Consider the following 24661-nt stretch of genomic DNA (forward strand, 5'->3'; position numbering starts at 1 on the left):
TGGCTGCAGCCGGCGCAGCAGATGAGGAGGGGGGGGGGGGGACACAAGCAACTTGTGTAGATTGATACAGCAGGAGTGGAAGCCATTTATTGTAGGACCCGAGGGGTATATATATTCCACACAGCTTATCTAATTAACATAAACTAGATACAGCAGTCAACCAATAAGGAATCTCCACACTTAATGGCTTGCTGGAGTTACTTCATAAACCACTCCCTCTGGCAAAATGCCAGGCGCCATCCAGACTTGTTTACAGACTCTAAAAATTTGCTAGGCGCCATCCTGACTTGTTTACAGACTCTAACACCTCAGCACCACATAAAAATAAATAAATAAATAAAATATTGTGTCCATTTACAACTAAAAAATAAATATTAAAAAAAGTTATTGGGAGGAATTCTCAAAGGGAAATATTTCCACATGACAATGACGATCTCTGACAAATTCACTTTTTTTTTTAAAGGGATGCAGAGCAGGACCCCCCACCCCCACCCCCAGCCATGTCCATTCTTCAGCCAGAGGCTCTGATCAACATGAGCCTCATTGAGTCAGCAGACATTTACTGAGCAGCCTCTCTAACCCCCACAGCAGCTCTGAGGTGGTCACGATTTTAACTACCACCCACAGGACAAAACTACAAGAGCTCAAGTGACTTTCCCAGGGCCTCACAACTTGTCCACAGTGGCCAGGATTTTAGTTCACACCGTTTTGCCTCCAGTCTTGGGCTGGGTCTGATGGGAGCCAGCTGGACCACAGGTGTCAATACCACAGGTGGAAGTCAAATTGACCTGGCATCCAGATATTGGTTTCTAAATACCATCCTCCAATAAGAGAAATGGAGGGTCTCTGGAGCAATGGTTGGTTTCAGGGCTGAAGCAAAGAAAATATGATTCTGGAATACTTTGTGCCAAAGTTGTGTGTTATTTTATGAGACGATCAGTTAGGGGATGCCTTAAAAGAAGACAAAAGAAAAGCAAAGGAGGACAATTTTATACCCTGGCAGGTCCTAGAAACAGGAGGAAGCATGACATGCAGGGCCTGTGGCAAAGCATGGGTGTTCAGGAGATAGAGGGACAGGAGTGAGGGACAGCCTCACCGCAGCCTTCATTGGTTAAAGTTTAGGGCAGGGTAAAGTTTAGGGTTGGTAGCTGAATAATTTTGGCAGGTTCTAAATTGTAGAGGCAGTCCTAATTGCCTGGTGCCTGGCCTTGGAGTGATTATAGCAGGGACACGTTGCCTCCTGGGGTGCAGGCCAAATAGAGGGGACAAGGTCTGGCTTGGTTAGGTTGCATAATGAAGCCATGCACCTGGCTGATCCTTCTGCCTTCTCTGAAGAACAGTTGAACGTGGAAATGGACAATCTCTCCCAACCAAAAAGGTTTTTCAGATGTCCAAACACTATGCATAATATGCAGAAAATAAAAAAAATATATAAAAAATACAGCCAGAAAATAAGAAAGTGTTCTGAGGATGGTGGATCCCTGCTCAAAGGACATAGGAGCAGGCTTTAAAGGGTTTCACAGGCCAAGTCTGGGACAATTTGGGTATTAGTCATGAGCTATAACTCATTGGATAAACCAGGGATGGATGAGATCATACATATTAATTAATTAATTTAAAATTTGATGAAAATGCAATGTTGACAGTGTCCCAAAGTATCTCCCTATAAATACTACTTATGAAAAGAGAGTGACTTCACCCTGGAGGAGGATGGTGGATGCCACCTTAGTCAAGGGATTCATGACAACATCACCAGCAGTAAGAGATGAGCACAGCTGTCAACAGGATGCCATCAGACTTTCATGTATCCCCCACAACAGCTGCCTCCTGAAGTTCACAAACCCCCTTCTCTGAGTGACTGGCTTCTAATTAATAGCAGATGGCTAAGGTAGCGGGTTGTCACTCCAGTGATTATCTAATATCATACTGGACTCGTCCTGCTAGGACCTGCTCAGGAATCTTGATCTCCTGCTGACCCTGAAGAAGAGTGAGCCATAGGAACCCAAGGAGATAAACTCTGTCAATACCTCAGCGGGTTTCCCTTTCCCAACAGGACCTCAACAGGAGGACTTGGCTCTCGTTTGTACCTCAATCACAGTGTAGAGTACCCATACTGTTCATCTCATAAAAGAACACACAACTTTTGCACAAAATATTCCAGAATCCTGCATCCTGACGCACTGAACTGCGATGTGATAAGTGTCAGCTATTTCAAACTGCTGGCTTATTTGTGGTCAGTGACTGTGCCATGTGGAGAAGGAAAACAGGCTCTTCTGTAATACTCTTTCCAAAGCTGCCTGCAAGTTTCAGACATATTGAGGTGATGGCTGTAGGGAAAGACTGAGAAAATGTGCAACAGGGAAGAAGACTGAGGACACTTAACAACTAAACACAAGATGTGACCTTGGAGTGGATGCTGGATCAGAGGGGGAAAAAAAATCTCTGGGACAATTAGTGAAATTCAAGTATGAACTGTGGTTAAGACTATTTTGTTGATTTTCCTGATGTTGATCATCATATTGGTTATATAGCAAATGACAAAATAAATATGGCAAAATGCAGAGGCTCAGGAAGACAATCTCATACCCTCACAGGTCCTAGAGACAAGAGGTAGCTTGACATGCAGGGTCTGTGGCAAAGCATGGGAGGGCAGGAGACAGAGGGACAGGAATGAGAGACAGCCTCACCACAGCCTATAGATATGGGGAAAGGATATATGGGAGATTTTGGTACTATTCCTGCAATTTTTCAGTAAACTCGAAATTATTTCAAAGGAAAACAATTCTTGTTAGACTTCACCTTTAACACCTGGAAATAATTTAAAAATTCCCTTTGCCACTTTGGAAACTCCAGAGACTGGGGACCACTGACACTTAAGGTACCACCAGTGTCACATTGGTTCAAAGAATGCAAATGACATGTAATCTTTTATCACATTATTTGGGTTTGTAGCGCTGTCAGGAATTTGAAGTCAAAACTTGTGCTTCGTGACTAATTCCTACTGTTCTTCACGTAGGAGCAATTATCCCTGGCCTGGTGCCCAGTGAAGGCTGCCCTCATGGACAAGTTGTGAGGCCAAGTTGTGGAAAAGTCACTTGAGCTAGTGTAGTTTTGTGGCCTATGGGTGGTAGTTAAATAGTGACCACCTCAGAGCTGCTGGGAGAGTTAGGGAGACACTCAGGCCAGCCACACAGAGGCTGCTCAGGAAATATTGTCGACTGAATGAACCTCAGGTGGATCAGAGCCTCAGGCTGAAGAATGAAAATTGTGGGGAGGGGGAATCCTGCCCCACATTCCCTTAAAAAAAATAAAATAAAAAGTGAATTTGTCAGAGATCTTCATTCTCTTATGGTAATATTTATTTCCCCTTAAGAATCCCCCCCACAATAATTTTTTGAGTGTCTTTTTCTGTTCTGTGAAAAGCTTGAAGAAATAAATCCCTGCCAACTATCTGTATGTGATTCTAGAAGGGGATAGAAGGTTTTTCACTTGTTTATGTTCTTCTTTCTTCATTAAAGAAAAAAAAAAGAAGCCAGAATGAAGCTCCCTAAGCCTGGTGCCAAACTTAGATGTTGGGACTCTTTGGCGCTTTGACTCCTAAAATCATCAAGTCATCACTGATGACACCAGAGCCACTGAGAAGACAGGGCATGAGAGGAGGAGGTCAGAAAGCAGGGGGTCCTGTAGTCACCCTTGTCCCCTGGAGCACCTATGAAGGGCACTGAGGACCACAGATCTGCTCCTGCCAAAGTACCACGGAGACTCCACCCGAGCTTGTTTTTAATAACCCTTCTCACCAGTCACCCCAAATTCCTGACTTAAAACTCTCAGGGACAGTCACCCTGAAAGGTCTCAACACATCAGCTTATTTGATTGCTTTGGGAGCAAGAAATAAACATGTTCTAAGTACCCCAGGTAATTTTTATGTTGCAAATCGGTCCTTCCCTCAGTCCCTTCAAAACTCTTGCTCAATTTTTTCTCAGCTCTTCAAAAAGGAATTCCAAATCACTGTGAAGGCATTCTTTAAAAAAAAAATCACGGCCTGTAGAATCTTTTAGTCATTTAAAACCGGCCAGGCTAACGGTCTAACCTGAATGTGGAATGGATTTCCCATCTGGGTTCCCATAGTAAGCAACTATGTTTTTGTAACCTACACAATGAAGGGAGTTGTCCCCAGATGATTCAGCTACTTAGAATCTGCACTCCCTTTCTTGGGAAGAAATATGAGGCATGGTGTTTATGTTAGACGCCAGGGTAATGCTTATTCCAAACTCAGCCCTCCGGCATCCATGCCAGGCAGAGACTGAGAACAGGAAGGGGGTGGAGGGTCAGCTGCCCACCTTGGCCAGCAGCGAAATCACAGCCCATCACAATCTGTCATGCTTCCTTGGTGTCTGTTTCCAAGACAGGCAGGCACACACACGCATGCGCGCATACACACACACACACACACACACACACACACCCTGAGTCTCAACTCCCCACCACTATAAGACTGTTCTTGATAAAATTCCCTCTGGCAAAATCAGCAGTAATCTGAGTTTTCTGCTCATTCAGTATCAGTGGGAAGTTTGCCATGTTGGAGTTTGACAGCCACAAAACCCAGTTTGACTGAGAGCGGCAGGGTCTCGAGGTCTGAGCAGAGCCTGAGCTCACCACCGTGGAATGACACTTGGAGAATGACCACATTACCTGTTACTTACGCTTCATCCTGACTCTGCAGGAGAGCAGGAGTCACAGAGACGGCGGAGCAAATGTACACTTTTATATTCAGAACTTGACCACATTAAAAAGCTCCACTGTCACCAGGGATCCTGGGAAAGTGGTGTCTAAAGAGCAGCTGTGAACCAAGCACAGTCACTTCTTGGTCTGTGGCACTGTTCACTCCCTGCTGACAAAGCTCTGCAGGGCTGAGCTGTCAATGGCATGAAAGCAGGAGAGGGAGTGTTCTGGTCCCAGGGCAGGAGGACAGGGGTGGTGGGGGGGAGCCTTCACTAGTTAGACCCGGGAAGGAAATGAAAATAGGCTTTAATAATTCTCTCCTCTATTGCAGAAAATTCATTTAAAAATTTTTTTAATTGTGCACATCTCTTGTCTCTTCCATTTTATTACAGTACAACCAAGCTTACTGACCATGAGCCATGCTTCAGCTCTGACCCATTCACCAGAGTCTCACCACAAGGGTGGAGCATCTTATTTGAACGATGCCAGATTAACCTAAAATGATTTATCCTGTGAAAGTAGAACCCAAATGATGAATCTCAAAATCAACTCATTCAGAAGTGGCAGATAAGAGCCTCCTAATTCTGGCCAATGTTTTTCATCAGAAGCAGGTACCCTAAAGTGTCACAGGAGAGCAGGGAGCTGAAATTCCAAACCTCAGTTCTTGTGTTCCCATGAAAGGAAACATAAAGTCAGACACCAAAAGTCGTGCAAGAGAACTTTATTAAAAGTGGCAGTGGAGTGGAAGTGAGGTGAGAAGGAAGTTAAACCAAAGTGAGGTTCAAGCAGAGAGCACTCGTGGAGACGGCCCACTGTCTGTCTTGAGAGTGCTCCAAATTCATCACTGCTTCATGTTTACCCTGAGAACTGGGGAACACCTTCTGCACTCTTTGCCAGTCAGATATTCAACTCCTCCTTCATATCACATCGAGCTATGGAGTTTTCGACCCTAGTTGGTCCTCTCCAGAACTGTCATGGTGGTCATGTTATTTATGGGGGCTTCATCTTCAAGTCAATCCCTGTTAATGTGGGCACTGGGGTCAGTGGCCAGTTGGAGGTTACCTTAGTGCACCTGCACCACTAAAGAATATCCTCTTCTGAGCTGGTAGGAGACAGTTGGCACCTCATCTTGACTTTTACGGGTCCTGTTAAGACTTAGTCCCATAAATCCTTCTTTCTTGAGATACTCCCCCTCATTGTCTCTTTTACGTTTGTTTATCCTCAAGGTTTCTGTACTGATATTTCCCTAGAGGTTGTCTGCTATGAATGATTGACTCATCTGCCTTGGCAGTAACTTAAAGAAAACTTTAATAGTAACTTCAAGAAAACCTGTGACCTCACCATGCATCTCATTGCTCACTGTTAGCTGCTACCTAACAGAAGTTGTGAAGATGAGCCAAAGGTGTGCAGAAAAGAGTGTGGATGTCTCAGTCAGGAAGACCTGTGTAAGAGGAATCCAGATCATGCACTTGCTAGGCCTGTGACCTTGGCCTGCACACTTAATCCCCATTAGCCTTGGATTCCTCACCTGTGAACAGCACCCTTCATACAAGGGAACTATCAAGTCCAACTACAACCAGGGAGTGACTGGAACATGTGTGTGAAATGCACCATTCAATTGTCCTCCTCCTATTCCCACCTCCTGCCCCTGAATGCACAGGAAGCAGTTAAGTGTTACCCAGGAACCCTGAGCAGTTGCCACCCTCCCTGCAGGAAGCTGGGACCTGGGGAGGTAAGCCAGCAGGAGGAAGGCTTCCCACTTTTCTAAAGGAGGACCTGATTTCCCATGTGAAGGAGGGAGTTTGGGAATCTGCAGCTTCTTGGGCCTCACAAAGAAAGCTACCTGATCAACCAAGCTCAAAACATACAAACAAATTAATTCATCAGTTTTAATGTTTTCAGATTTATTTTTGTTTATTTTTACCTTTGGCTTTTCTTCTTAACTGAAATGAACCTCTCTGGACCTCGTAGCCTCGTTTATAAAACTAGAAAGTTGGACAGCCTACATCAGTTCATCAGAATCAGTTGGTGACTGAGGATAGGGATGCTTAAAAGGTAGATTAGTTTTAGAAAGCCACAGAGGTGGTCTTTGAAGGTGCCTACATCTCACATGTCAGTCTCTAGCTATTATAAAACCCAAGGAAATGGTACTCAACTCAGAAACAAGAGCCTTCTCTCTCAAAGAATTTATGCATTGGTTGTCTCAGGTTCACTCTGAATGCCCTCATCTCTGCCATCTCACAGGAGTAAGTAAGTCAGTCCTTTGGAGCAGTGAGACCCAGGAAGAGAGCACCAGACCCACATCTTCAGCAGGCACCACAGGAGGTGAAAATAGCAAGTGAGCCCTGAGGGATTCTCTGGCTTGATCCATCAACCAAGATGGCGGCTGCAAGACCTACAACTAAAACTACCAGAGGGGAATGAGCCAATCCAGGAGTGAGGGGATGAGGGTTAAGATTAACTCTGGTTTTAGTTGGGCCAAGAAGTTTATTTTGATGTGAATATACTGAACTGTGGCCTATAAGCCAGGGAAAAGCCAGGAGGCTGAGAGATGGCTTCAGAGTCTGTCTTTCCTCTGAATGCCCTGATTAGTTTCAAATAAAGAACAGTAACTGGCTTCACTGCCTGGACTTATACTCACCTGTTCCTGAGAACAACTACTCAGAAACTGGCTGCAGAGATGGTTCCAGGACCCATTGTTACCCACTGGTGGGCCCATCCCAGTCTTGCCTCCATCAGAATCTGGGCTTGGATTGAGTCTCTTGAAATGAAATGAGCAGTCATATTCTTTTGTGTGAACTGAGAAGCAGAGTCTGCAGTACAAAGAATAAAGTATACGGATAGAAAGAGTCAAAGATGCAAGAGGGAGGATGAGTGGGGCATTCTGGGTTTCCTGCAGAGTTGGGTTCGCCTTGGCCCTGAGTCCCATCACCCCACCTGCCTTCTCATCTTTGGGCTTCATAGTGAAGGCCCTTTTGGTTTAGGTAGCTGAGCTGGCTTCTGTTACTTGCAATCAAAAAGCTCTAATAAGCATGGTTTTTACCTGTGAATCATAACATCTGTCATATAAATGAGCAAGAAACTTAAGAGACAGGAAATCTGGGTTCAGATCTTTCTCTTAGTATCTCACAAACACACAGAATCATAGAGTATTGGTGTTAGATCTTAAAGGTAATCTGATTCCACTACCAACAAGCGAGATGACTTTAGGAAGGGCTTTTAATGGGCTTAACTATAAGATGGCCATAGTGATCCATGAAGGGGTGAGAGCTGAACGATGTTCATAAGATGTTCTTATGAACGATGTTCATAAGAACCTGTGTTTTTATGCTTGATACTATCAAAGGGAGTTTCCCCTGGAATTATTCTTGAAGCCATATTCTGTACATCAAATGAACAACAGAGATAACCATAAGGAGTATGGACCATCTGGGCGTGGTTTTTATGTTGAAGGAAGCCTCCATGGGGCACAAACATTGTTCAACTCTCACCCCTTCATGGATCACTATGACTATCTCATAATTAAGCCCACAGAGTTAAAAACCCTTCCTAAAGTCATCTAGCTTGTTGGTAGTGGAATCAGATTACCTTTAAGATTTAACAACAATGCTCTATGATTCTATGTGATTGTGAGATACTAAGAAAAAGATCTGAACCCAGATTTCCTGTCTCTTATTTAAATTTTTTGCTCATTTATATGACAGATGTTATGATTCATAGGTAAAGACCATGCTTATTAGAGCTTTTTGATTGCAAGTAGCAGAAGCCAGTTCAGCAAACTAAACCAAAAGGGCCTTCACTATGAAGCCCAAAGATGAGAAGGCAGGAGGGGTGATGGGACTCAGGGCCAAGGGGAAACCAACTCTGCAGGAAATCCAGATTACACCTGTAATCCCCGCCACTCAGAAGACTGAGGCAGAAGGATCAAGTTCCAGGCCAGCCTGGGCAATTCAGCAATTCTTTGACTCAAAATAAAATTTTTAAAGGGCTGGACATGTAGCCCAGTAGTGGAGCACTTTGCCTAGTATTCATGAGACCCTAGTTTCTATCCCCAGCACCACACGCGCAGACCCACAGACACACAAAGCCTATACCAGCTGCTTATGTGAATTATGAATAAAACTAAAATTTCCAAATTTAAATACAATAAATGTCAATTTTGCCTAACTTTTCATAAATTGTTTTAATTTTGCAAAAGCACATAGTCTTAGAAGTGAACCTACTTGACCTTCCCTATTCATTTGAACATTTGGCAACTTTTATTAACAGCCAGCTATATACCTCACACTATGCTAACTGTTGGGTCCACAAAGAAGAAAATAAAAGGTCCCTGCTCCCTGATACCTCAGAGCAGCTGGGGAGGCTGAGAATATATACTCCTACATCATGGTCTAATGGGTGTTGCCATATGAGTGTGGAATGTGAAGCACAAAGTGAAGTCATGAGTGGCCAGGGGCAGGGATGTGACAGAAGGCGTCTGAAAGAAATACTGAGCTCAGCTAGAGAACAAGGCATGAGACACAGGGTCTTCCTCCTAGTGGGACTGGATACTTAAACATGGGGTTAAGAACTCATGCCCAGTGCTCAGGGGCCAGCAGTCCTATTGAAGAGTAATAAAACTGCTCCTTCCAAAAGTAGCCATGGATAGAGGGTGATTCCATGGGGGTTGAGAGAAATACAAGTGAGTTTTTCTATAATGGTAGGAACTTTAGTATTTAAAAATTGTCAAGAAAGATAATAAAGTGATCCCACATGCACTGGAGTGATGGAATCCCAGAAAAGTAAATAAAATGCATCATAAATGAAGCCGAGACATCTTGCCTGAGAAAAAAATGTGGGTGGAAAGAGTAAGTAACATTTGTTGAGTGATTGCTAATGACATGCTTCAAGTTTACACACGTTGACTCACTTCTGCATATCACAACTCTGGGAGGTAGATTCTATTATTATTGTGTCTCAGAGGGTTTCCCTCAGTAAGGTCTCCACCGTCTTCCACCTATTCTGCATTTATCACCATCTAAGACACTCTGTATTTTATTGACTTATGATTATTTTAAAGAGAGAGCTCCTTTCAATAGAATGGTGAGTTGATCCTCTTGTGTTACTTTACCTGAGAAAAACAACTTGAAAGAAGAAAGACTTATTTTGGTTCACAGTTTCATGGATTTAGGTACTTGGTCAGCTGAGTCCAAGGCAGAAACGTTATGGCGGAAGGGCGTGGTGGAAAAAAGCATCTCTCCTCATGGTGAGAAGCAGAGAGAAACAAGAGGAGTGAGTTGTGCTATAATCCTATAACCATAGGAACTCTAGTATTTAAAATTTTGTCATGAAAGACAACAAAGGGATCTAACATGTACTGGAGGGGTGGAATTTCAGGAAAGTAAATAAAAGTTATCATAAATGGAGCAGAGACCCCTTGCTTGAGAGAAAGGATGGAAGTGAAGAGAAACAGAGGAGTAGGGGAAGGGACCAGGGACAAGATATCGTCCCAAGAGCTCCCCCAGTGAACTACTTCCTCCAACCATGACCCCCTTGCCTACCTTTTCTCCTCCTCCCTGTAGTCAATTCAAATTATTAATCCATCAAGTGAATTAATCTACTGATTAAATTAGAGCCCTCACAATCCAGTCACTTTCCCAAAGTCCCACCTCTGGACATTGCTGCATTGGGGACCAACCTTCAATACATGAGCTCTTGGGGAATATTCCAGATTCAAAAGATAACAAGTAGACATTCCTTAAAGTCAGAGATTTTTGTTTTGTCTTGTTTCGTTTTGCTTATTGCTCTATTCCCAGCACTTAGGAAATATAAAACTAATCAGAATTCAATGGTGTATAAATGAATGATAGTAACTGAGGTACACAGTGATTAAGAATTCGAGTTAAAACAAATAGCCTGGCAGTGGCAAGGCCTGGAAGCAACAGTGTGAGCAGTTACGAGGACTTTGTAATGAGATTCTGAGCTCACCGAGAGGCGCGACAGAATTGAGGGTGGAGGGAATGAGCCATCTGCCTGGTTAAGAGGAGGTTTAACAACACACTGATTCCCTTGTATTATTCACTCGACAAGTCAACAATATTTACTGAGCTCCTATCATGGGGGGAAACAATGGTGGGCAAGGCAGAAGACTCTGGAATTGCATCGGAAGGGAGGGGAGACAGAAATAGAAAAGGAAGCAAATGAATACATAGAATAATTTCAGGGAATGATAAACTCTGTGATAATTACAGACCAGGGCAATGTACTAGAGAGTAACTGGTGGGGACAGAGCATCATATAGGTCTTCAGGGAGAGTGTCTTTGAGAAAGTATCCCCTATCCAAAATACTTGGGACCAGAAGTAACCTGGATTCTCAGGGACTTTTTCAAAATTTTGGAATATTTGCATATACATAATGATATCTCTTGGGGAAGGGACCCAAGTCTAAATCCAAAATTCACTTTTATCTCCCATGTAACTTACACACATAGCTTAAGGTAATAGTATCCAATATTTTCAGTGTATTTCTGTTTTGATGCAACCTGTCATAGGAGGTCAGGTGTGGAATTTTTCACTTGTGGCATCCCTTCCAGGATCGGGTTCCAGATTTGGGAATGTTTGGGATTTCAGATAAGCCAGGAGCCAAACCAGAAAAGACCTTGCTTCTTCCAGGGTGAGGTGATCATCAGAAGGGCAGAAGCAAAGGGTGCTTCACAGAAGGACAGGAGGGTGGGTAAGGAGAAGAGACTCCTCATTATGAGTGAATTCTGTCAGCTCAAGTCTGAAAATTCCTTACATACAACCTTAAAATTGCAGCATGTCCCCAGCACAGTTTGCATCCTCACCGCATGTGGACCGGATCTGGGCAACCATTGGAGGCAGACACAGCCTCCTAGAAAATCTAGTACAAATAATACTTACCTGGGGTTGCGATCCCCAAACACCAGGGAACAAATGACTCATTGAGAATGTTTTTCAGTTTTGCAGATTACTGGACCCCACCTAGAAATTCCTGTGCATTGTGTTGAAGGTGGGGCCCCAAATCTGCATGTGTAGTTCTAGTGGTCCCCCAACAGGACAGGACATACCTCGGGAAATGTGGAAGAGACTTCACTACTGTGCTTCAGGGAATCTGGGAACCCCCAGAAATAAGAATGAAAAAATATGATTGTTTGAATATATGTTCAGTTCTTTCTCTGGGGAGAGGATCAATATCATTGAAGACTCTCACAAACTTGATAAAGAACCCCTTAACAAGTGGTGAGGTGCCTCTTGTCTAGTCCTGCTCTTTTTTAGGAATGAGGAAACGGTCCTGGACTGTAAGTGACTCACCTGAGGCCATGAAATTGAAGAACAGCAGAGATGGTGATCTCTTTAGAGACCCTCACTCTCTCCTCCTCTCTGCCCTGCTGACTTCAGGGATGGGGGCGGGGGGAGAGAAGGTAAGGGTTTAAGCACTTGAAGACAAAGCTGATTTATTTCCTCAGGCCAGGCTACATTGTGGTCTCACCGCTGCCAGGATGCTCCGTCCACGTCCACACTGCCTCTTGGGCTCTCCCAGGCCGATCAAATTTGGTCCACACCCTGCCTCTCTAGTTTGAGGCTAAATCCTTCAGACTCTGGCCGTACCCTAAGTTTCAGGATTCATCGGCTCTGCTCACCTTCTTTAAGAAATAACAACTTTCCACCTTGGCCTTTTTCATCTTTTCTTCTATATCATCTTTCCTGTCCTGATAATAGGGCCCCTCCAGTCATGACCTTACCTGGTCACCACCCCTACCCTGCAACTGCTCTTCAAGGGCTAAATTTATTCCATGTCCAACCCTGCCTTCTGCAAGAAACCATGGGACTCACAGCTTGTCTCTGCCTTCACGGGGGTGGTCTATGAAATCTTGTCTTGGGATCCAGTTGGTTGGATCACCTGTTCACCTCCACACCCTGGTCCATGGTTTCTGACTCTATCACTCCAGGTTCTGTTTGCCTTGCCAAGTCTTTTTTCGGTTTGGTCCTTTTCCTTCCTCCCTTCTGCCCTCCCTCCCTCCCTCCCTCCTTCTTTCCTTCTNAGGAAAGAAGGCTACTCTGTAATTTTAAAGACATTTTGTCTTTAACAGACAAGGAAGGGAGCTCAGAGCTCAGGAAACTTGCCCCAGGTCATAAATTAAATCAGCACAGAGGTAGAAGTGAGCACGGAGCCCTCCCTCTGCCTGGAGGTCCTCCAGATGGCTGGGAGGAGGAGGGTCTCAGCCTGCTGCCTTTCAGTCTCAACTCAGACAGCCACACCGTGGACACTTGGCAGTTACTGGAAAGTTCAGTTAGACTTTCCTGTGGATGCTTTATCCTGGGGACGAGTTGCACAGTGAATTCCTTGTGGAGAATTAATCATTTTCTCTGTTGCCTGTGACTGGAGCTGTTTCTCACGTCCTGCCCCTGGTTTCGCTTGTCCCAAGATTTCATTTGAAGAGCAGGGCGTTCCCTCCACACACTCCACCCCCACGGGGAGCCTGCAATCAGGACCAATGAAAGCAAAGGACCTCATCCTCCGGTGATTAAGAACTGCCAGTATTTAAGAGGTTGCAGGAATGGGCTGGGGAGTGCTTTTGCTTTCTGTACACACGAGGGCTGTCATCTGATTTGGGGATCACCAACAGAAGACAGAGCGAAGGGGGACAGAAACCTCACAGGCTCCAGCAGCCACCATGTGCTATGGCAAGTGCGCCCGATGCATCGGACATTCTCTGGTGTGGCTAGCCGTCCTCTGCATCGTAGCTAATATTTTGCTTTATTTTCCCAATGGGGAAACAAAGTATGCCTCTGATGACCACCTCAGCCGCTTCGTGTGGTTCTTTTCCGGCATCGTGGGAGGGGGAGTGCTGGTAAGTCCTTCCCAATTATCATAAGCTCAGAAATTTCTCTGTTGATCAGAAGTGTTCCTTATTTTCATGGAAAGTTTCTGTCATGCATATTTCCAAGTCTAATGACTTGTTTTGTTCATTCTTTTGAAAACAGATTGCAAAAGGTCAGGGTAGACTTTTATTATTATTATTAATATTTCACAAATCTTAACTGAAAGTGAACTATTTTTTGTTGTTGTTGTTAAACTCTTTTATTCTCCAGCTAGGAAACCCATATTCAGTTAACCATGGAGTTTCTGGCACCGGAGAAACTCCGGTGGTTGTTTAACATTTGCTCTGGGGAGCTCAGAGGGGTTGGCTGGTTCTAAGTTTACAGTTTGGGATCCAAATTCTCTGCAGTTTATTCTTGGGCATATGTGACAGGGGAAAAATAATGAATTGAGTACATTGCTCTTTAGAAAGAATGTAAGCTTTCTCCTGAGGTGTGGTGTCTAGGAAAAAAATCCTACAGTTAGCAGATCAGAGTCTGAAGTTAATAGTGGAATGTGTTATTTTTTCCAAGGTCTGTTTTTATTGAAGTGAAAGGAATTTGCCTGCCAACCTGGGAGCTGAAAGTATTAGCTTCAGCCTCAGCATGGAAAGAATGTGGGCAAACTTGAGTTTGTTACTTCAAAATGCTGGGATTAGAATTTTAAGCAGTTTTATGCAAGTGTTAATACCATACAGAATAATTTTTCTTAGTCAAGTAAAAGAGACTAAAAGACATTATAGTAGGGCAAATCTTCTTTGAGTTTAAGCATTATTATCATGCAGTCATTAATACAAATATAATTAATATGAATTAACGGGATCATAATCTGTAACGTAACATTACCCTCGAAGTTCCTTTTTGCTTTAAACTTCAAATATTTCAAACTCACCTTATTTAAAGAGCTTTATTGTAATGCTAAAACAGTACGTTTTGTATCTTCGAAGAAGTAAATCATATTTGTTATAGGTAGCATTCATCTGTCCCACTTACAAAATAGTTTCAGTTATTCTATTAAGGATTTGTGGGTATCTACTATGTTTTACTAGGGGGGAAAGGTCAGACTTTAACACAAGATTTAAGGTTCCAAAACAGTTTGTGTCAGGAACTGTTATGAACCTTTGTGGCATAAGCACACAGGTTATATTTCACCCCTCTGTTCTATAGCCTCGCTTGCTCCCCCAGCCCCAGCTGGGGAAGGAACCCAGGTCCTCAACTCGTGAACACATAGCCATCAGAGCTCCACCCCAGCCCCCTGAAAAGTGCTTTGATGCATCACAGGAAAATCAGCAAAAGTCAGAGTTTGTTTCTCCTCTGACTTTTTCATTCTTTGAGATCCTCAACCTAAAGCCAGTTGACACCATCAGAAGTAAATCCACTTTACTAAAGGATGCTGGGACTGCCCCCATGAACCTGGGAGGACAGTAGTGACTTCCTTTTGCTTCCTGAGCAGATGCTCCTGCCGGCGTTCGTCTTCATTGGGCTGGAGGAGGAAGACTGCTGCGGCTGCTGTGGCCAGGAGAACTGCGGCAAGAGATGCGCGGTAGGTCCTCTGCTGGGCGGGCCTGCTGGGCGGGCACGGGGCAGGATCCCTCCGTGGGAGGCCCTGGGGCTCCATGGCTCACAGCTTGTGTTCCTCCTTCCCTAGATGCTCTCCTCGGTCCTGGCCGCTCTCATCGGAATTGCAGGGTCCGGCTACTGCGTCATCGTGGCAGCTCTGGGCCTCGCGGAAGGACCCCTGTGTCAGGATTACCTCGGCCAGTGGAACTACACCTTTGCCAAAACCGAGGGACAGTACGTAATTGTTCTGTTCACGACAATCTGTTCTTACTTACCACATACATCAAGGGACAACCCCCTCACACTAAGTATCCATTCATCATCCACCCAGCCAGCCTTGATTGACACTGACATGGGCACAGTTCAGGCGACAGGTGTCCTAGGGTGGAGGGCCAGTTACTGACTCGGCCACGTTCTACTTGCTTTTTAATAGATTCACGGATTTTGCCCTCATAATGACCCCTTGGTGTTACTTCCACTATTAATCTTATCTTACAGATGAGAAAAATGAGGCCCAGAAAGATGGATAACTTATCCAAGGCAATAGAGCTAGGAAGTGGTAGTCAGTATTTGAACCTGGCACTCCCGCTGTAGGACTTGAGCTCAGATAGGTACTGTGTTATACCAGAATAATTGGCCGATTAAATGCGATACATTTTACTGTTTTATAAGACAATGCTACAGTATCCTTATATAATAGGATTGGCAACTATATGAATTTAATAAAACCCAGGGCAGATCCTACACCCATCCCCATTGGCACACAGTCACACACATAATATCAGAACTATATATGATGTATCCTTTATTTAAAATTATGAGGCGATATAGCTTTAAAATCAGAGTGATTTAAGAGCTCCCATTGTTTTTACATTGGCCTCTCCTTTTGATCATTTATGGAGAAAGGAAGAGAAACAGGAAACTGATGTATGTAGTAATGAATGAGCCACGGATTTCTCTTGGCAGGAGTTAATCCTGAGTTGATCTCCTGATTCAACTTTTTAAAGTTAAATTTGGAAAGTTTTGGGTTTGAACTTCCTGAGTGAAAATAGTATTGGTGAATTTGGATTGCCCTTATATCATCAAGAGTGTTGTCCTGTATAGTATTTAGTGATGCTATGTATATGTATATGTCTCCCCCCTTCATGAGATCATGAACTTAGAATTAGTTACACTTCCTCTCCAAAAACAGGGAAAAGTGAACTGACCTCTCTGCATCTCGATTCCTTCATCTGTAAAATAAAACCAGTGGCAGTTGTTATGAGAATTAATGAGATAACATACATGCAATTCTCCCACAGAGGAAGGTTCCTTACAGGTGTTAGCTATTCACTTAGCTCACAATGAACACAAAACAACGGTAGCCTCTGAAGGAAAATTGGCACTTACAGGAGTTCTAAGTTTTAGTCTTCAAAATTGCCATTGATGTAATTCATCCTTGTTCAGAACATACTGAATGTACTAGTGGAAATTGATCACTCATGTCTGTGCAAACATGCAAAACTACATCATGAAACTGTCTCTAAAAAAGTTGTGATTTATGCAGTTGGAATGCAGAGAGAGCTAGGAGTACCAGTGGTCAAATTTTATAGTTGTTTATGTGCCCCTCCCATCATCTGCTCGAGCTTCTGCAAGAAGCTCTTGTTCTGCGTCACTCCTCATTTGAGCCTGTCCAGGGACTTCAATATGGGAGGAACTAACAGTCCCACACCACTGGTTTCGTTTCCCAGTAGCCAAATGAAGCCAAGGAATTTTTGATGTCATGACCTGAAAATACAGATTTTTTTGTTCCACTGATGTAAAGAGGCAGAGATAGGACAGAATTTTGTTTTTGCATTTGTTTTAAATCAGTAAGTTGAATCTCTGATTGACTTAATGGGCTGTTTCACAGTTATGTCTTGAGTTTCAAGCTGCTTTGTTCTGCTGGGGCAGGAAGAAGTGATAAGGAAAGAATTGTACCAGACTTCTTTGTGGAGTTAAGTCAATTCTTGATTTTCCCACATGATTAAATCGGACTTCACTAAGACTCCAAATGTTTTGTGATATAGCAAAGGCTGAAATTCTGGGAAGGTAATCAGAGCTGTAGTTTGGTTGTTGTTGTTGTTGTTGTTTGTTTTTCAGACAGGAATAATATCCAGGTATTAGAAAATGCCTGAAATCATTTATATAATAATAACAGTATGGGTATATATATGTATATATACAAATGAAAGAACCTCAGCACAATTTGATGACCTTTTTTCACAAGTAACCTCAGGTAGTTATTTATCACTTAGCTACTTTAAAAATGTGTTTGGTACCTACTATGTACTAGATACTGTTCTGGCAGCTGGGTATACAGAGCCAAATAGGTCCAATTCCTACCTTGCTCAGCCTTGTTGAATAGGTACATCCACAGGTGTTCTCTAGGTTAGGTGCCTTGAGAGTAACTAGTCAGTGCACTTGGCATTGAGACTGCCAGTACTTGTCTCTTCCCTTAGACACAAGGTTCTCCTAGGACAGAACCCATGATAAGTTCCCCCATCATATTCCCACCTCCTGCTTGGTGTGCGACTTATACCAAGAACTCCATCGTTCTTATTGTCTTGAATTTAGTGTGCTACATGTTCTTCTAAGTGTGTGGGCACAGCATCTTGAGAGTGAAGAAAAGGCTTCAAATTGGTCAGATTTAATACCTGTGTTTCTCACTGCAAATTAATTATTTCTTAAAAGCAAAAACTAATTTTGTTTATGATGTCTCAGTTGAAAACTCTAGCATATTAAGCCTCCAAACTCTAGCATATTAAGCCTCCAAAATTATCCAGAACTTGGATAATTCTCAGAAGAAACAAATTATGTTTTAATGAAATGATCGAAATCAATATCTTAAAGTTCAAAAAAACTAATGTAAAGAAATCATATTTTCTAAATTAATATTAACTCAATATTAATATTTTATATTACTAAACTCAGTAACTAAATAAATATTAACTCAACTGCCTTTTACATAGACAGCAATTAAGCAACTTGGAAAGCTGAGTAAAAAAATATACATATTCTCTGTAATTGTACTACCTTAATATATGAAGTGTTTTCACTTTTCCACATCTGCTGTTAGTTCACATCCATACAATCTATACACATACATGAGTTTTATAGCTTTAAGCATGGCATAAATACGGTTTTGCATTTTTTGTTTCCAAATATTCATATATCTGTTAGAGAATATAAACATCATTATAGGGTGAGGATTTCTAACCACCATTAAAAAAGTAACTCATGAGCTATCCCATTGGGTGTGGACCCATGTCAGAGTTTCCCTCTTGCCCACAGGTACCTGATGGACACCTCCACCTGGTCCGAGTGCAGGGAGCCTAGGCACATTGTGGAGTGGAATGTAACTCTCTTCTCTATCCTCTTGGCTCTTGGTGGAATTGAATTCATCTTGTGTCTCATTCAAATAATAAATGGAGTGCTTGGAGGCATCTGTGGGTATTGCTGCTCTCGCCAACAGGTAAGAACCTATGTGACTATGTCCTGGCCTGGTCCTGGTATATTCCATTCCCATGATGCACTGTTCTGTTTCATCAAAGAGAAATGACAAACCCAAATCTGCTCAGGCTACCAGAACTTGTTCTTATAACATGTCTGTGGCAATGCACCCAAGACATTTGCTCTCAATCCCAGACTTTCGTGACCCTCATGGTCTCTGGGCCATGTTGGATTTCTGCAGTCAGCTCTATGTGCACAGGAACGTGCTGCCCATGGACACAGTGCCTGCTTTAGGGTCAGATCCATTGTTCCCTTCACTCGCTCTGCTCTGGTTGCAGAGACACAAAAGAGATGTCTGGGCTACCCTCTCTTTGCTCGCTCTCATGTTCCCAACTGGTACATGTAAGGAAGAGGCCACATTCATTACTCAACCCACTTTTCAGATGAAACTCTGATTCAGATATTAAGTAATATGTCTAGGATGACCTAGTCAGGAAGTAACAGGCTTCAAACCCTTGGTCATCTTGAACCACAATTCTTGCTCTTAACCGGGTACTATGCTCACTGTCCTGTTGGATTTTATACCATTCCTTCCTAACAGGGAGTCACAAAAGTACATGAGCAGCCAAGTACTAGCAGCCTTTGAATAGCAGCTATAAAAAAAAAACCTTTCATCATGAAAGAAAACCAGGAAGCACTTGTTTCCTGGGGATATGATTTAGGAGAGAAATATGCATTTCTTTGAAGCAGGGGAAAGTTCTTGTTTCTATATTCTCCTGAAAAATATACACTATTGAATTTATAAAAGTCAAGCTTCGGTCTAATTTTGGGGACCTTTTAGGTCCTAGTCTGTGAAATGGGATTCTGGTTAAACTGACCCTTATTTCATTTATATATTCCAAACCATTCTCTTCTATTTCCAGTTCGCTTAACTTTCTTTTAAAATAATACAAAAACCTAATTAAAACTGAAAGTTGATTGCAACCATGAAAACCTTGGTTGTAAATAAATGGAAACTTTCTATAATTTTTGAAGGGAAGTTAAAATAAAAATCTAGTTTTCCTTATCAGGCAAGCACAGTGGGACTAATAATTTCTTTGAGATCCTGCCAAATTTCCAGGAAAACAACTGAGTGGGAACCCTTTGGGTGTGGGCTGTGTTCAGGACACAACATCGGGGGCTGCAGAAAAGAATTCTCTTGGGACTTCTGATGGACCTTTCTTTAGCCTCGAATTTCACAAGGAAGCAGAGTTTAAAGTCAGTGAATCCTGGCACTGAGGACAGGCATAAGAAGTCAGTTGGTGGTTGTTTTGGCAGGAGGTGACATTTTCCCTAACTTAGGCAAAGACACTGGGTTTCCATCCTGCACTGTAAGAGGGGCTTCTCCCCAGACACTGCACAAGATCCCTTAGCTTGTAATTAGACAAAAATACTTTCAAAGCACAGGGCTTTCGTGTAGAACAGTGGGTTGCTAACTTGGTAGCATTTAATTTGAAAGGCTACCTGTTGGAATAACTTTCAGTTTACAGTTGCAGCTAGCAGCTATGAGCAGCTATGAGTGCTTGAAGAATCTGATAGGAATGCCTACAGGATGGGGTGCTCTGCTGTAGCGAGCCGATAGTGAAACCACATCCTTAGCACTTGTGGTTAGCGTTGCTAAACTGCCAGGCCAGGAAACTGATAGCCAGGAGCTTGAGGCATGAAACTCCTAACTTAGAAAACTACCCACACTGAGTTTTCAGTGGGAGACTCCCATGACATTATCTTCTAAATCCTTAAAAGGAGAGCCCCACACAAACACACCGTGGGCCCATGGTTTCCATGAGCACTTTCTGCAGCTTTACTGGGGAAGACAATGGGGCCTGTTTGTTTAGGAAACTTGTCATGGGCATTGTCTACACCCTAGCAGTGGTTAGCTGAAGCTCCACTGAAGTTGAGATTATTGTTTTGTGTTTGCTCAAACAGGAATATAAAGGAGAGAATTGCCATTGTTCATGTGCCCTGATCATAAACTAATGCATCTTTCATTTTCTTTACAGCGATATGACTGCTGAAAGAACCACCCAGACAAACCACAGGCTTCCTCTATTTCATTGTAATTTATATATTTTACTTGTATTATTGTAAAACTTTGTACTAGTGTATCATACTCTGCATATTCTACTTTTATAAAGGTGTATAAAAACTGGCGTCTTCACATGATGTCAGTGTTTGAACTTAAACTTTTTTTTTTTAATACAAAAACGAACTATGCTCTGGAGGTAACTTACAGACTGAGTGATAGTCCTCAGCATATCTGAGGTTAAATCTGTAACGTTTAGGATAAAAGCACATTACATTTGCTTGTGTGTGTGTGTGTGTGTTTAAATGAAAGATGTCTAGATTTTTTTTTAAAGTGAAGAAGAAACCCAGCAACCTGAAAAGATGTATTTTTTTTTCACTGTTTATATGGTGTTTCCCATTGCTATGCCCAGATCTCTACTAAGAGGCCTTTTGAACTGCTTCCTGTTCTGAGGGAGACCAGTACTTGCCCGATCATGAGAGTCCATTGAGAATGCTTTGACCCAAATGAATAAGCCAAACCACGTGGCTCTGCTGGTTCTGTGTTAGACTCTAACAGTTCTGTGAGCACCACAGATCCGAAGCTTTTCTGACATGTGAAAAGCTTTTGTCCTTTAAAGACAAGTACTGAGGATTCTGTGTTTAAAGAGTTTCTGGCCTGGGTAATCAGACAAGAAGAAAGATGGGAAATGGAAAAGCAGTTGACCCACATCATGGGGAGATGGGAGAGAGGAGCTCAGACTGAGAGCCACAGGAAATACTCCCCAAATGCAATGTCCCTGATGAAATAAAGTATTTGCTACCATTTTGTTGTTGTTGCTTTGTTTTGTGGTCCTTAAAGTTCCTCCTTTTTTTTCTTTCTGTTTTTTGTTCCTGTTACAGGGCTGAGGCCTTCCCCCTCCCCCGTCAAGCCCCAATTCTTGAGATCAAGTCAGAGAAATTTCAGACATGTCACTCAGAGTAATGGGCATAAGTTGATTAGAAGATCTAGGAGAAGGCAAGGGGGCCACTCTCAAGGAAGAGTGGGTCCTCTCAGAAAGGAGAGGGACAGCGTGCCTCACCTGCATTCCAGTTTTATTGGAGATCCCAGAGAAGTTTCTGGAGTCCTATCCAGGTCACCTCTTGTCTTCTGACTGGCAGCAGGATGACATCTGACTTTCAAGTCCCCATTGCCATGACAACTTTAGGTCACTGGGTCCTCTGCTGACAGATTCTAAATGGATTCTACCAAAAAGCATTACAGATGTTTTTTGGTTAGGAGGAATTATCCTTCTCTCCCTGAGTTCTAGGATCTGGTCTATGAAAAGAGTCACAAAAGGCTTCCCATTTAGAGTAATTTGGGTTCCTCTTATCAACATTATCTCAGGCCTGCATTTCTCTGCAGTTAACAGGTGGTTTTCTGAGGAATGTGACATATCCCGTTCACTTAAGCCAGGCAGGGCTACAGGTAAATTGCTTCTTGGAAAAGAAAGCATGTGGGGGTCAGCACAGTGGACCCAGTTTATAGAATGATTCCTTTAGCCTTGTGTCCCACCACTCGCGTCTGTCTACTACTAGTTCCCAGTCTGCAGGTTGCATGATCCTTGTTGCTGAGGGCATCCTGCTCTCTGGTTTCCCAATGTCACTTTCTTTTCCTCAACCCCTCTTCTGCTTTCCTCTACTACCTGGAAATTGTCATCTCTGTGCCATCCCTTGGGGTCACCACCCTGGTGAGATGACTTTCTTCTCTCCAAGATGCTCCAGACATCAGACTCCTGGGGAGGGCAACAGACATTTTCTTTCTTTCCGTACAGAGTTAGTTTTTCTGAATTGTCAGGAACCCCTGGCCATCTACAGAAATTGTGTGCTTTTGGTGTCCACTGCCCTAGGCAGCAGATAGCAGGTTAATAGAGAGCTTCTCTGGCTATTAAACAGCTGGCTCTTCCTGCCAGCCACATGCCCCAGGTGGCCTCTGACAGAGGCTGCTAACCTGGTTGTGCTGTGTCCCTCTGTCAGTCTGGTGAAGGCTACAAACTTTCCCTAAAAAAAAAAAGTTTATAAATACATAAGCTACATAGGATTACAAAGCAAACCAACATATTAGGATATTCTATCCAAATGTTCTTTCATGATTATACTGTAGTTGTCCTGACAGCTCTATCACTTCACCTTTGTAGACAGAGTGTGTTATAGCTGCTATCTAATGAATCCATCTAAGAACATACTGTGCTTTTGAAATGCGATTGCAAGTAAAAAGATATTTTGAAATTCCAACAGCAACTTAAATGTGATATTAAAACATATATTTCTTTCCAAGAAGACATAAAACACACCCATAAATTTTATCCTATAGATCAAAGTGCAATCAGTATTGCTGATGCTATTTTGGTTTGTTGCATAAAAATCATGATTAAAGGAAATACCTAAATCTGGTTAACCATTAGAAAAAATCAATAACATCCTTTCTTTTTCTATTCATGTTCTATTCCTTGCCCTCAGCAAGATGTCTATGGGTGGGTTTTTAGGGAGCTCTATTTTGAAAGAGAGAATCCTAAAAGAAAGAAAAAGGGCATAGCAACCAGTTTTAGAGACCATTTTTACTTAAATTTATCCTTAAAGGAAGTGGAAATAATAATTATTAATCATTGTGGTAATAATGGCAATTCTTATTGAATTCCTTCAATGGGCCAGTTATTGTAATTAGTTTTTACATGTTTCATTTCACTAAAATCTCTCTTTGCTCTCTTTTACAGAGCAAAAATATTGCCGACACAAAATACTGATACTAAATACTCTGGCAAGGTTAAGTTATCTGCCCAAGACCTCATGTTTAGCAAACAGAATCTGTGGTTTGTATCCAGGTCAGTCTAACCTGTAGACCTGTGCCGTTCCCACCCTCTCCTCTGCCTCCTCCCTCTGCAACACCCCCCCCCTCCGCCCCATGAGCAGGAGTCTTCTCATGGTCCAACACTAAAACTCAGATGTTCCACCCACCTACTGGGGGCTGTGACAGACCCCTGGGACTCTCTATCACCCTATCCCAGAGTATATGACTCAGAGTTTTCACTGGTCTGTAAATTTTTAAATAGACATTGAATTGCCCAGAGGAAAGAGCTTGCACACATTACCATGTAGCCTTGTAAAGTTCTGTTTATAGCCTTATGTCCTGGTCTGAAATATTCTAGATCTCTCAGTTTGGCTGGAAACTCCCTACGGAATTGTTCTGAAACAGCTCACTCTTACTCAGCAACATAAAATCAATACAAATTACTGTAGAATCTGAATCATTTCAGTAGCACTCTTGGCCTCTGAATGTCTATTCACCATAGTTACCAAATTCACAGATAACAACCCGCATGAAAGAAATCTAAGAAAACCGATGGAACATTACCTTCATTGCCATTTGAATTTCTTCTATGTGTTGAGATCTCCTGGATTCTGTTTCCTCTGATTATATTTACTCATGGTGGGAACAGGTGTGGAATTTGGTGTAAATTTTCAGAACAGCAATTTGGTGCTGTGTATCAACAATCTACAAAGTCCATAACTCAGTTTTAGCCAGTTTTTTTTAAATTTTAGAAATTTAAGAGAATAATCAAGGATGATCCCAGTAGTTCAGCTTCGAGGGATAATTATGGGCTGTATTGTTTATGATACCAAGAAAAATGACCAAAATGTCTGACAGCAAGGAATTGCTTTGATAGAAAGTAGTCAATACAATGAAATGATAAAGGTAAATAATGAATTAAGGTAAATAATGTTGACCATACCATCCATGAAAGAGAAGGCTTTTCAATAGAGAAAAGATGGGCTTCTGTCTATGCAGATTTGTTCGTACATACTTGATATGTATGAAAAAGTAATTTGAACAGATTCTAGGTCATTTTTTTTCTTAATTCTTACCTGTATTTTCTGAAGTTTACATAATAAAGGCATAGTACTTTTGGAAAGAAAACAAAAATGAGAAAATATTCAGGCTTCAAATTGTTCAGGAAGCAGTCTTTAAAGA

The 24661-nt window shown here is 42.5% G+C and overlaps 1 protein-coding gene across 1 annotated transcript; it reads left to right on the forward strand.

The window, feature by feature from the left end:
• The first annotated feature begins 13264 nt into the window (after positions 1-13264).
• Tm4sf1 (transmembrane 4 L six family member 1) lies at positions 13265-21478 on the forward strand. Its single transcript, XM_015486953.2, has 5 exons — positions 13265-13574; positions 15035-15124; positions 15230-15375; positions 18454-18634; positions 20652-21478. The coding sequence occupies exons 1-5, from the start codon at positions 13398-13400 to the stop codon at positions 20664-20666; spliced, it is 609 nt and encodes a 202-aa protein (XP_015342439.1). The 5' UTR covers positions 13265-13397; the 3' UTR covers positions 20667-21478.
• The last annotated feature ends 3183 nt before the right edge of the window (positions 21479-24661 follow it).

Source organism: Marmota marmota, unplaced genomic scaffold (assembly GCF_001458135.2).
Source record: "Marmota marmota marmota unplaced genomic scaffold, marMar, whole genome shotgun sequence".
NCBI lineage: Eukaryota > Metazoa > Chordata > Mammalia > Rodentia > Sciuridae > Marmota > Marmota marmota.

What these genes read in the sequence shown, in the direction of transcription:
- Tm4sf1 (XM_015486953.2), top strand. Translation starts at nt 13,398, where the DNA reads ATGTGCTATGGCAAGTGCGCCCGATGCATCGGACATTCTCTGGTGTGG. An exon ending in ACTGCGGCAAGAGATGCGCG is followed by an intron (nt 15,125 to 15,229) that starts GTAGGTCCTCTG and finishes CTCCTTCCCTAG; the next exon opens with ATGCTCTCCTCGGTCCTGGC. An exon ending in TTTGCCAAAACCGAGGGACA is followed by an intron (nt 15,376 to 18,453) that starts GTACGTAATTGT and finishes TCTTGCCCACAG; the next exon opens with GTACCTGATGGACACCTCCA.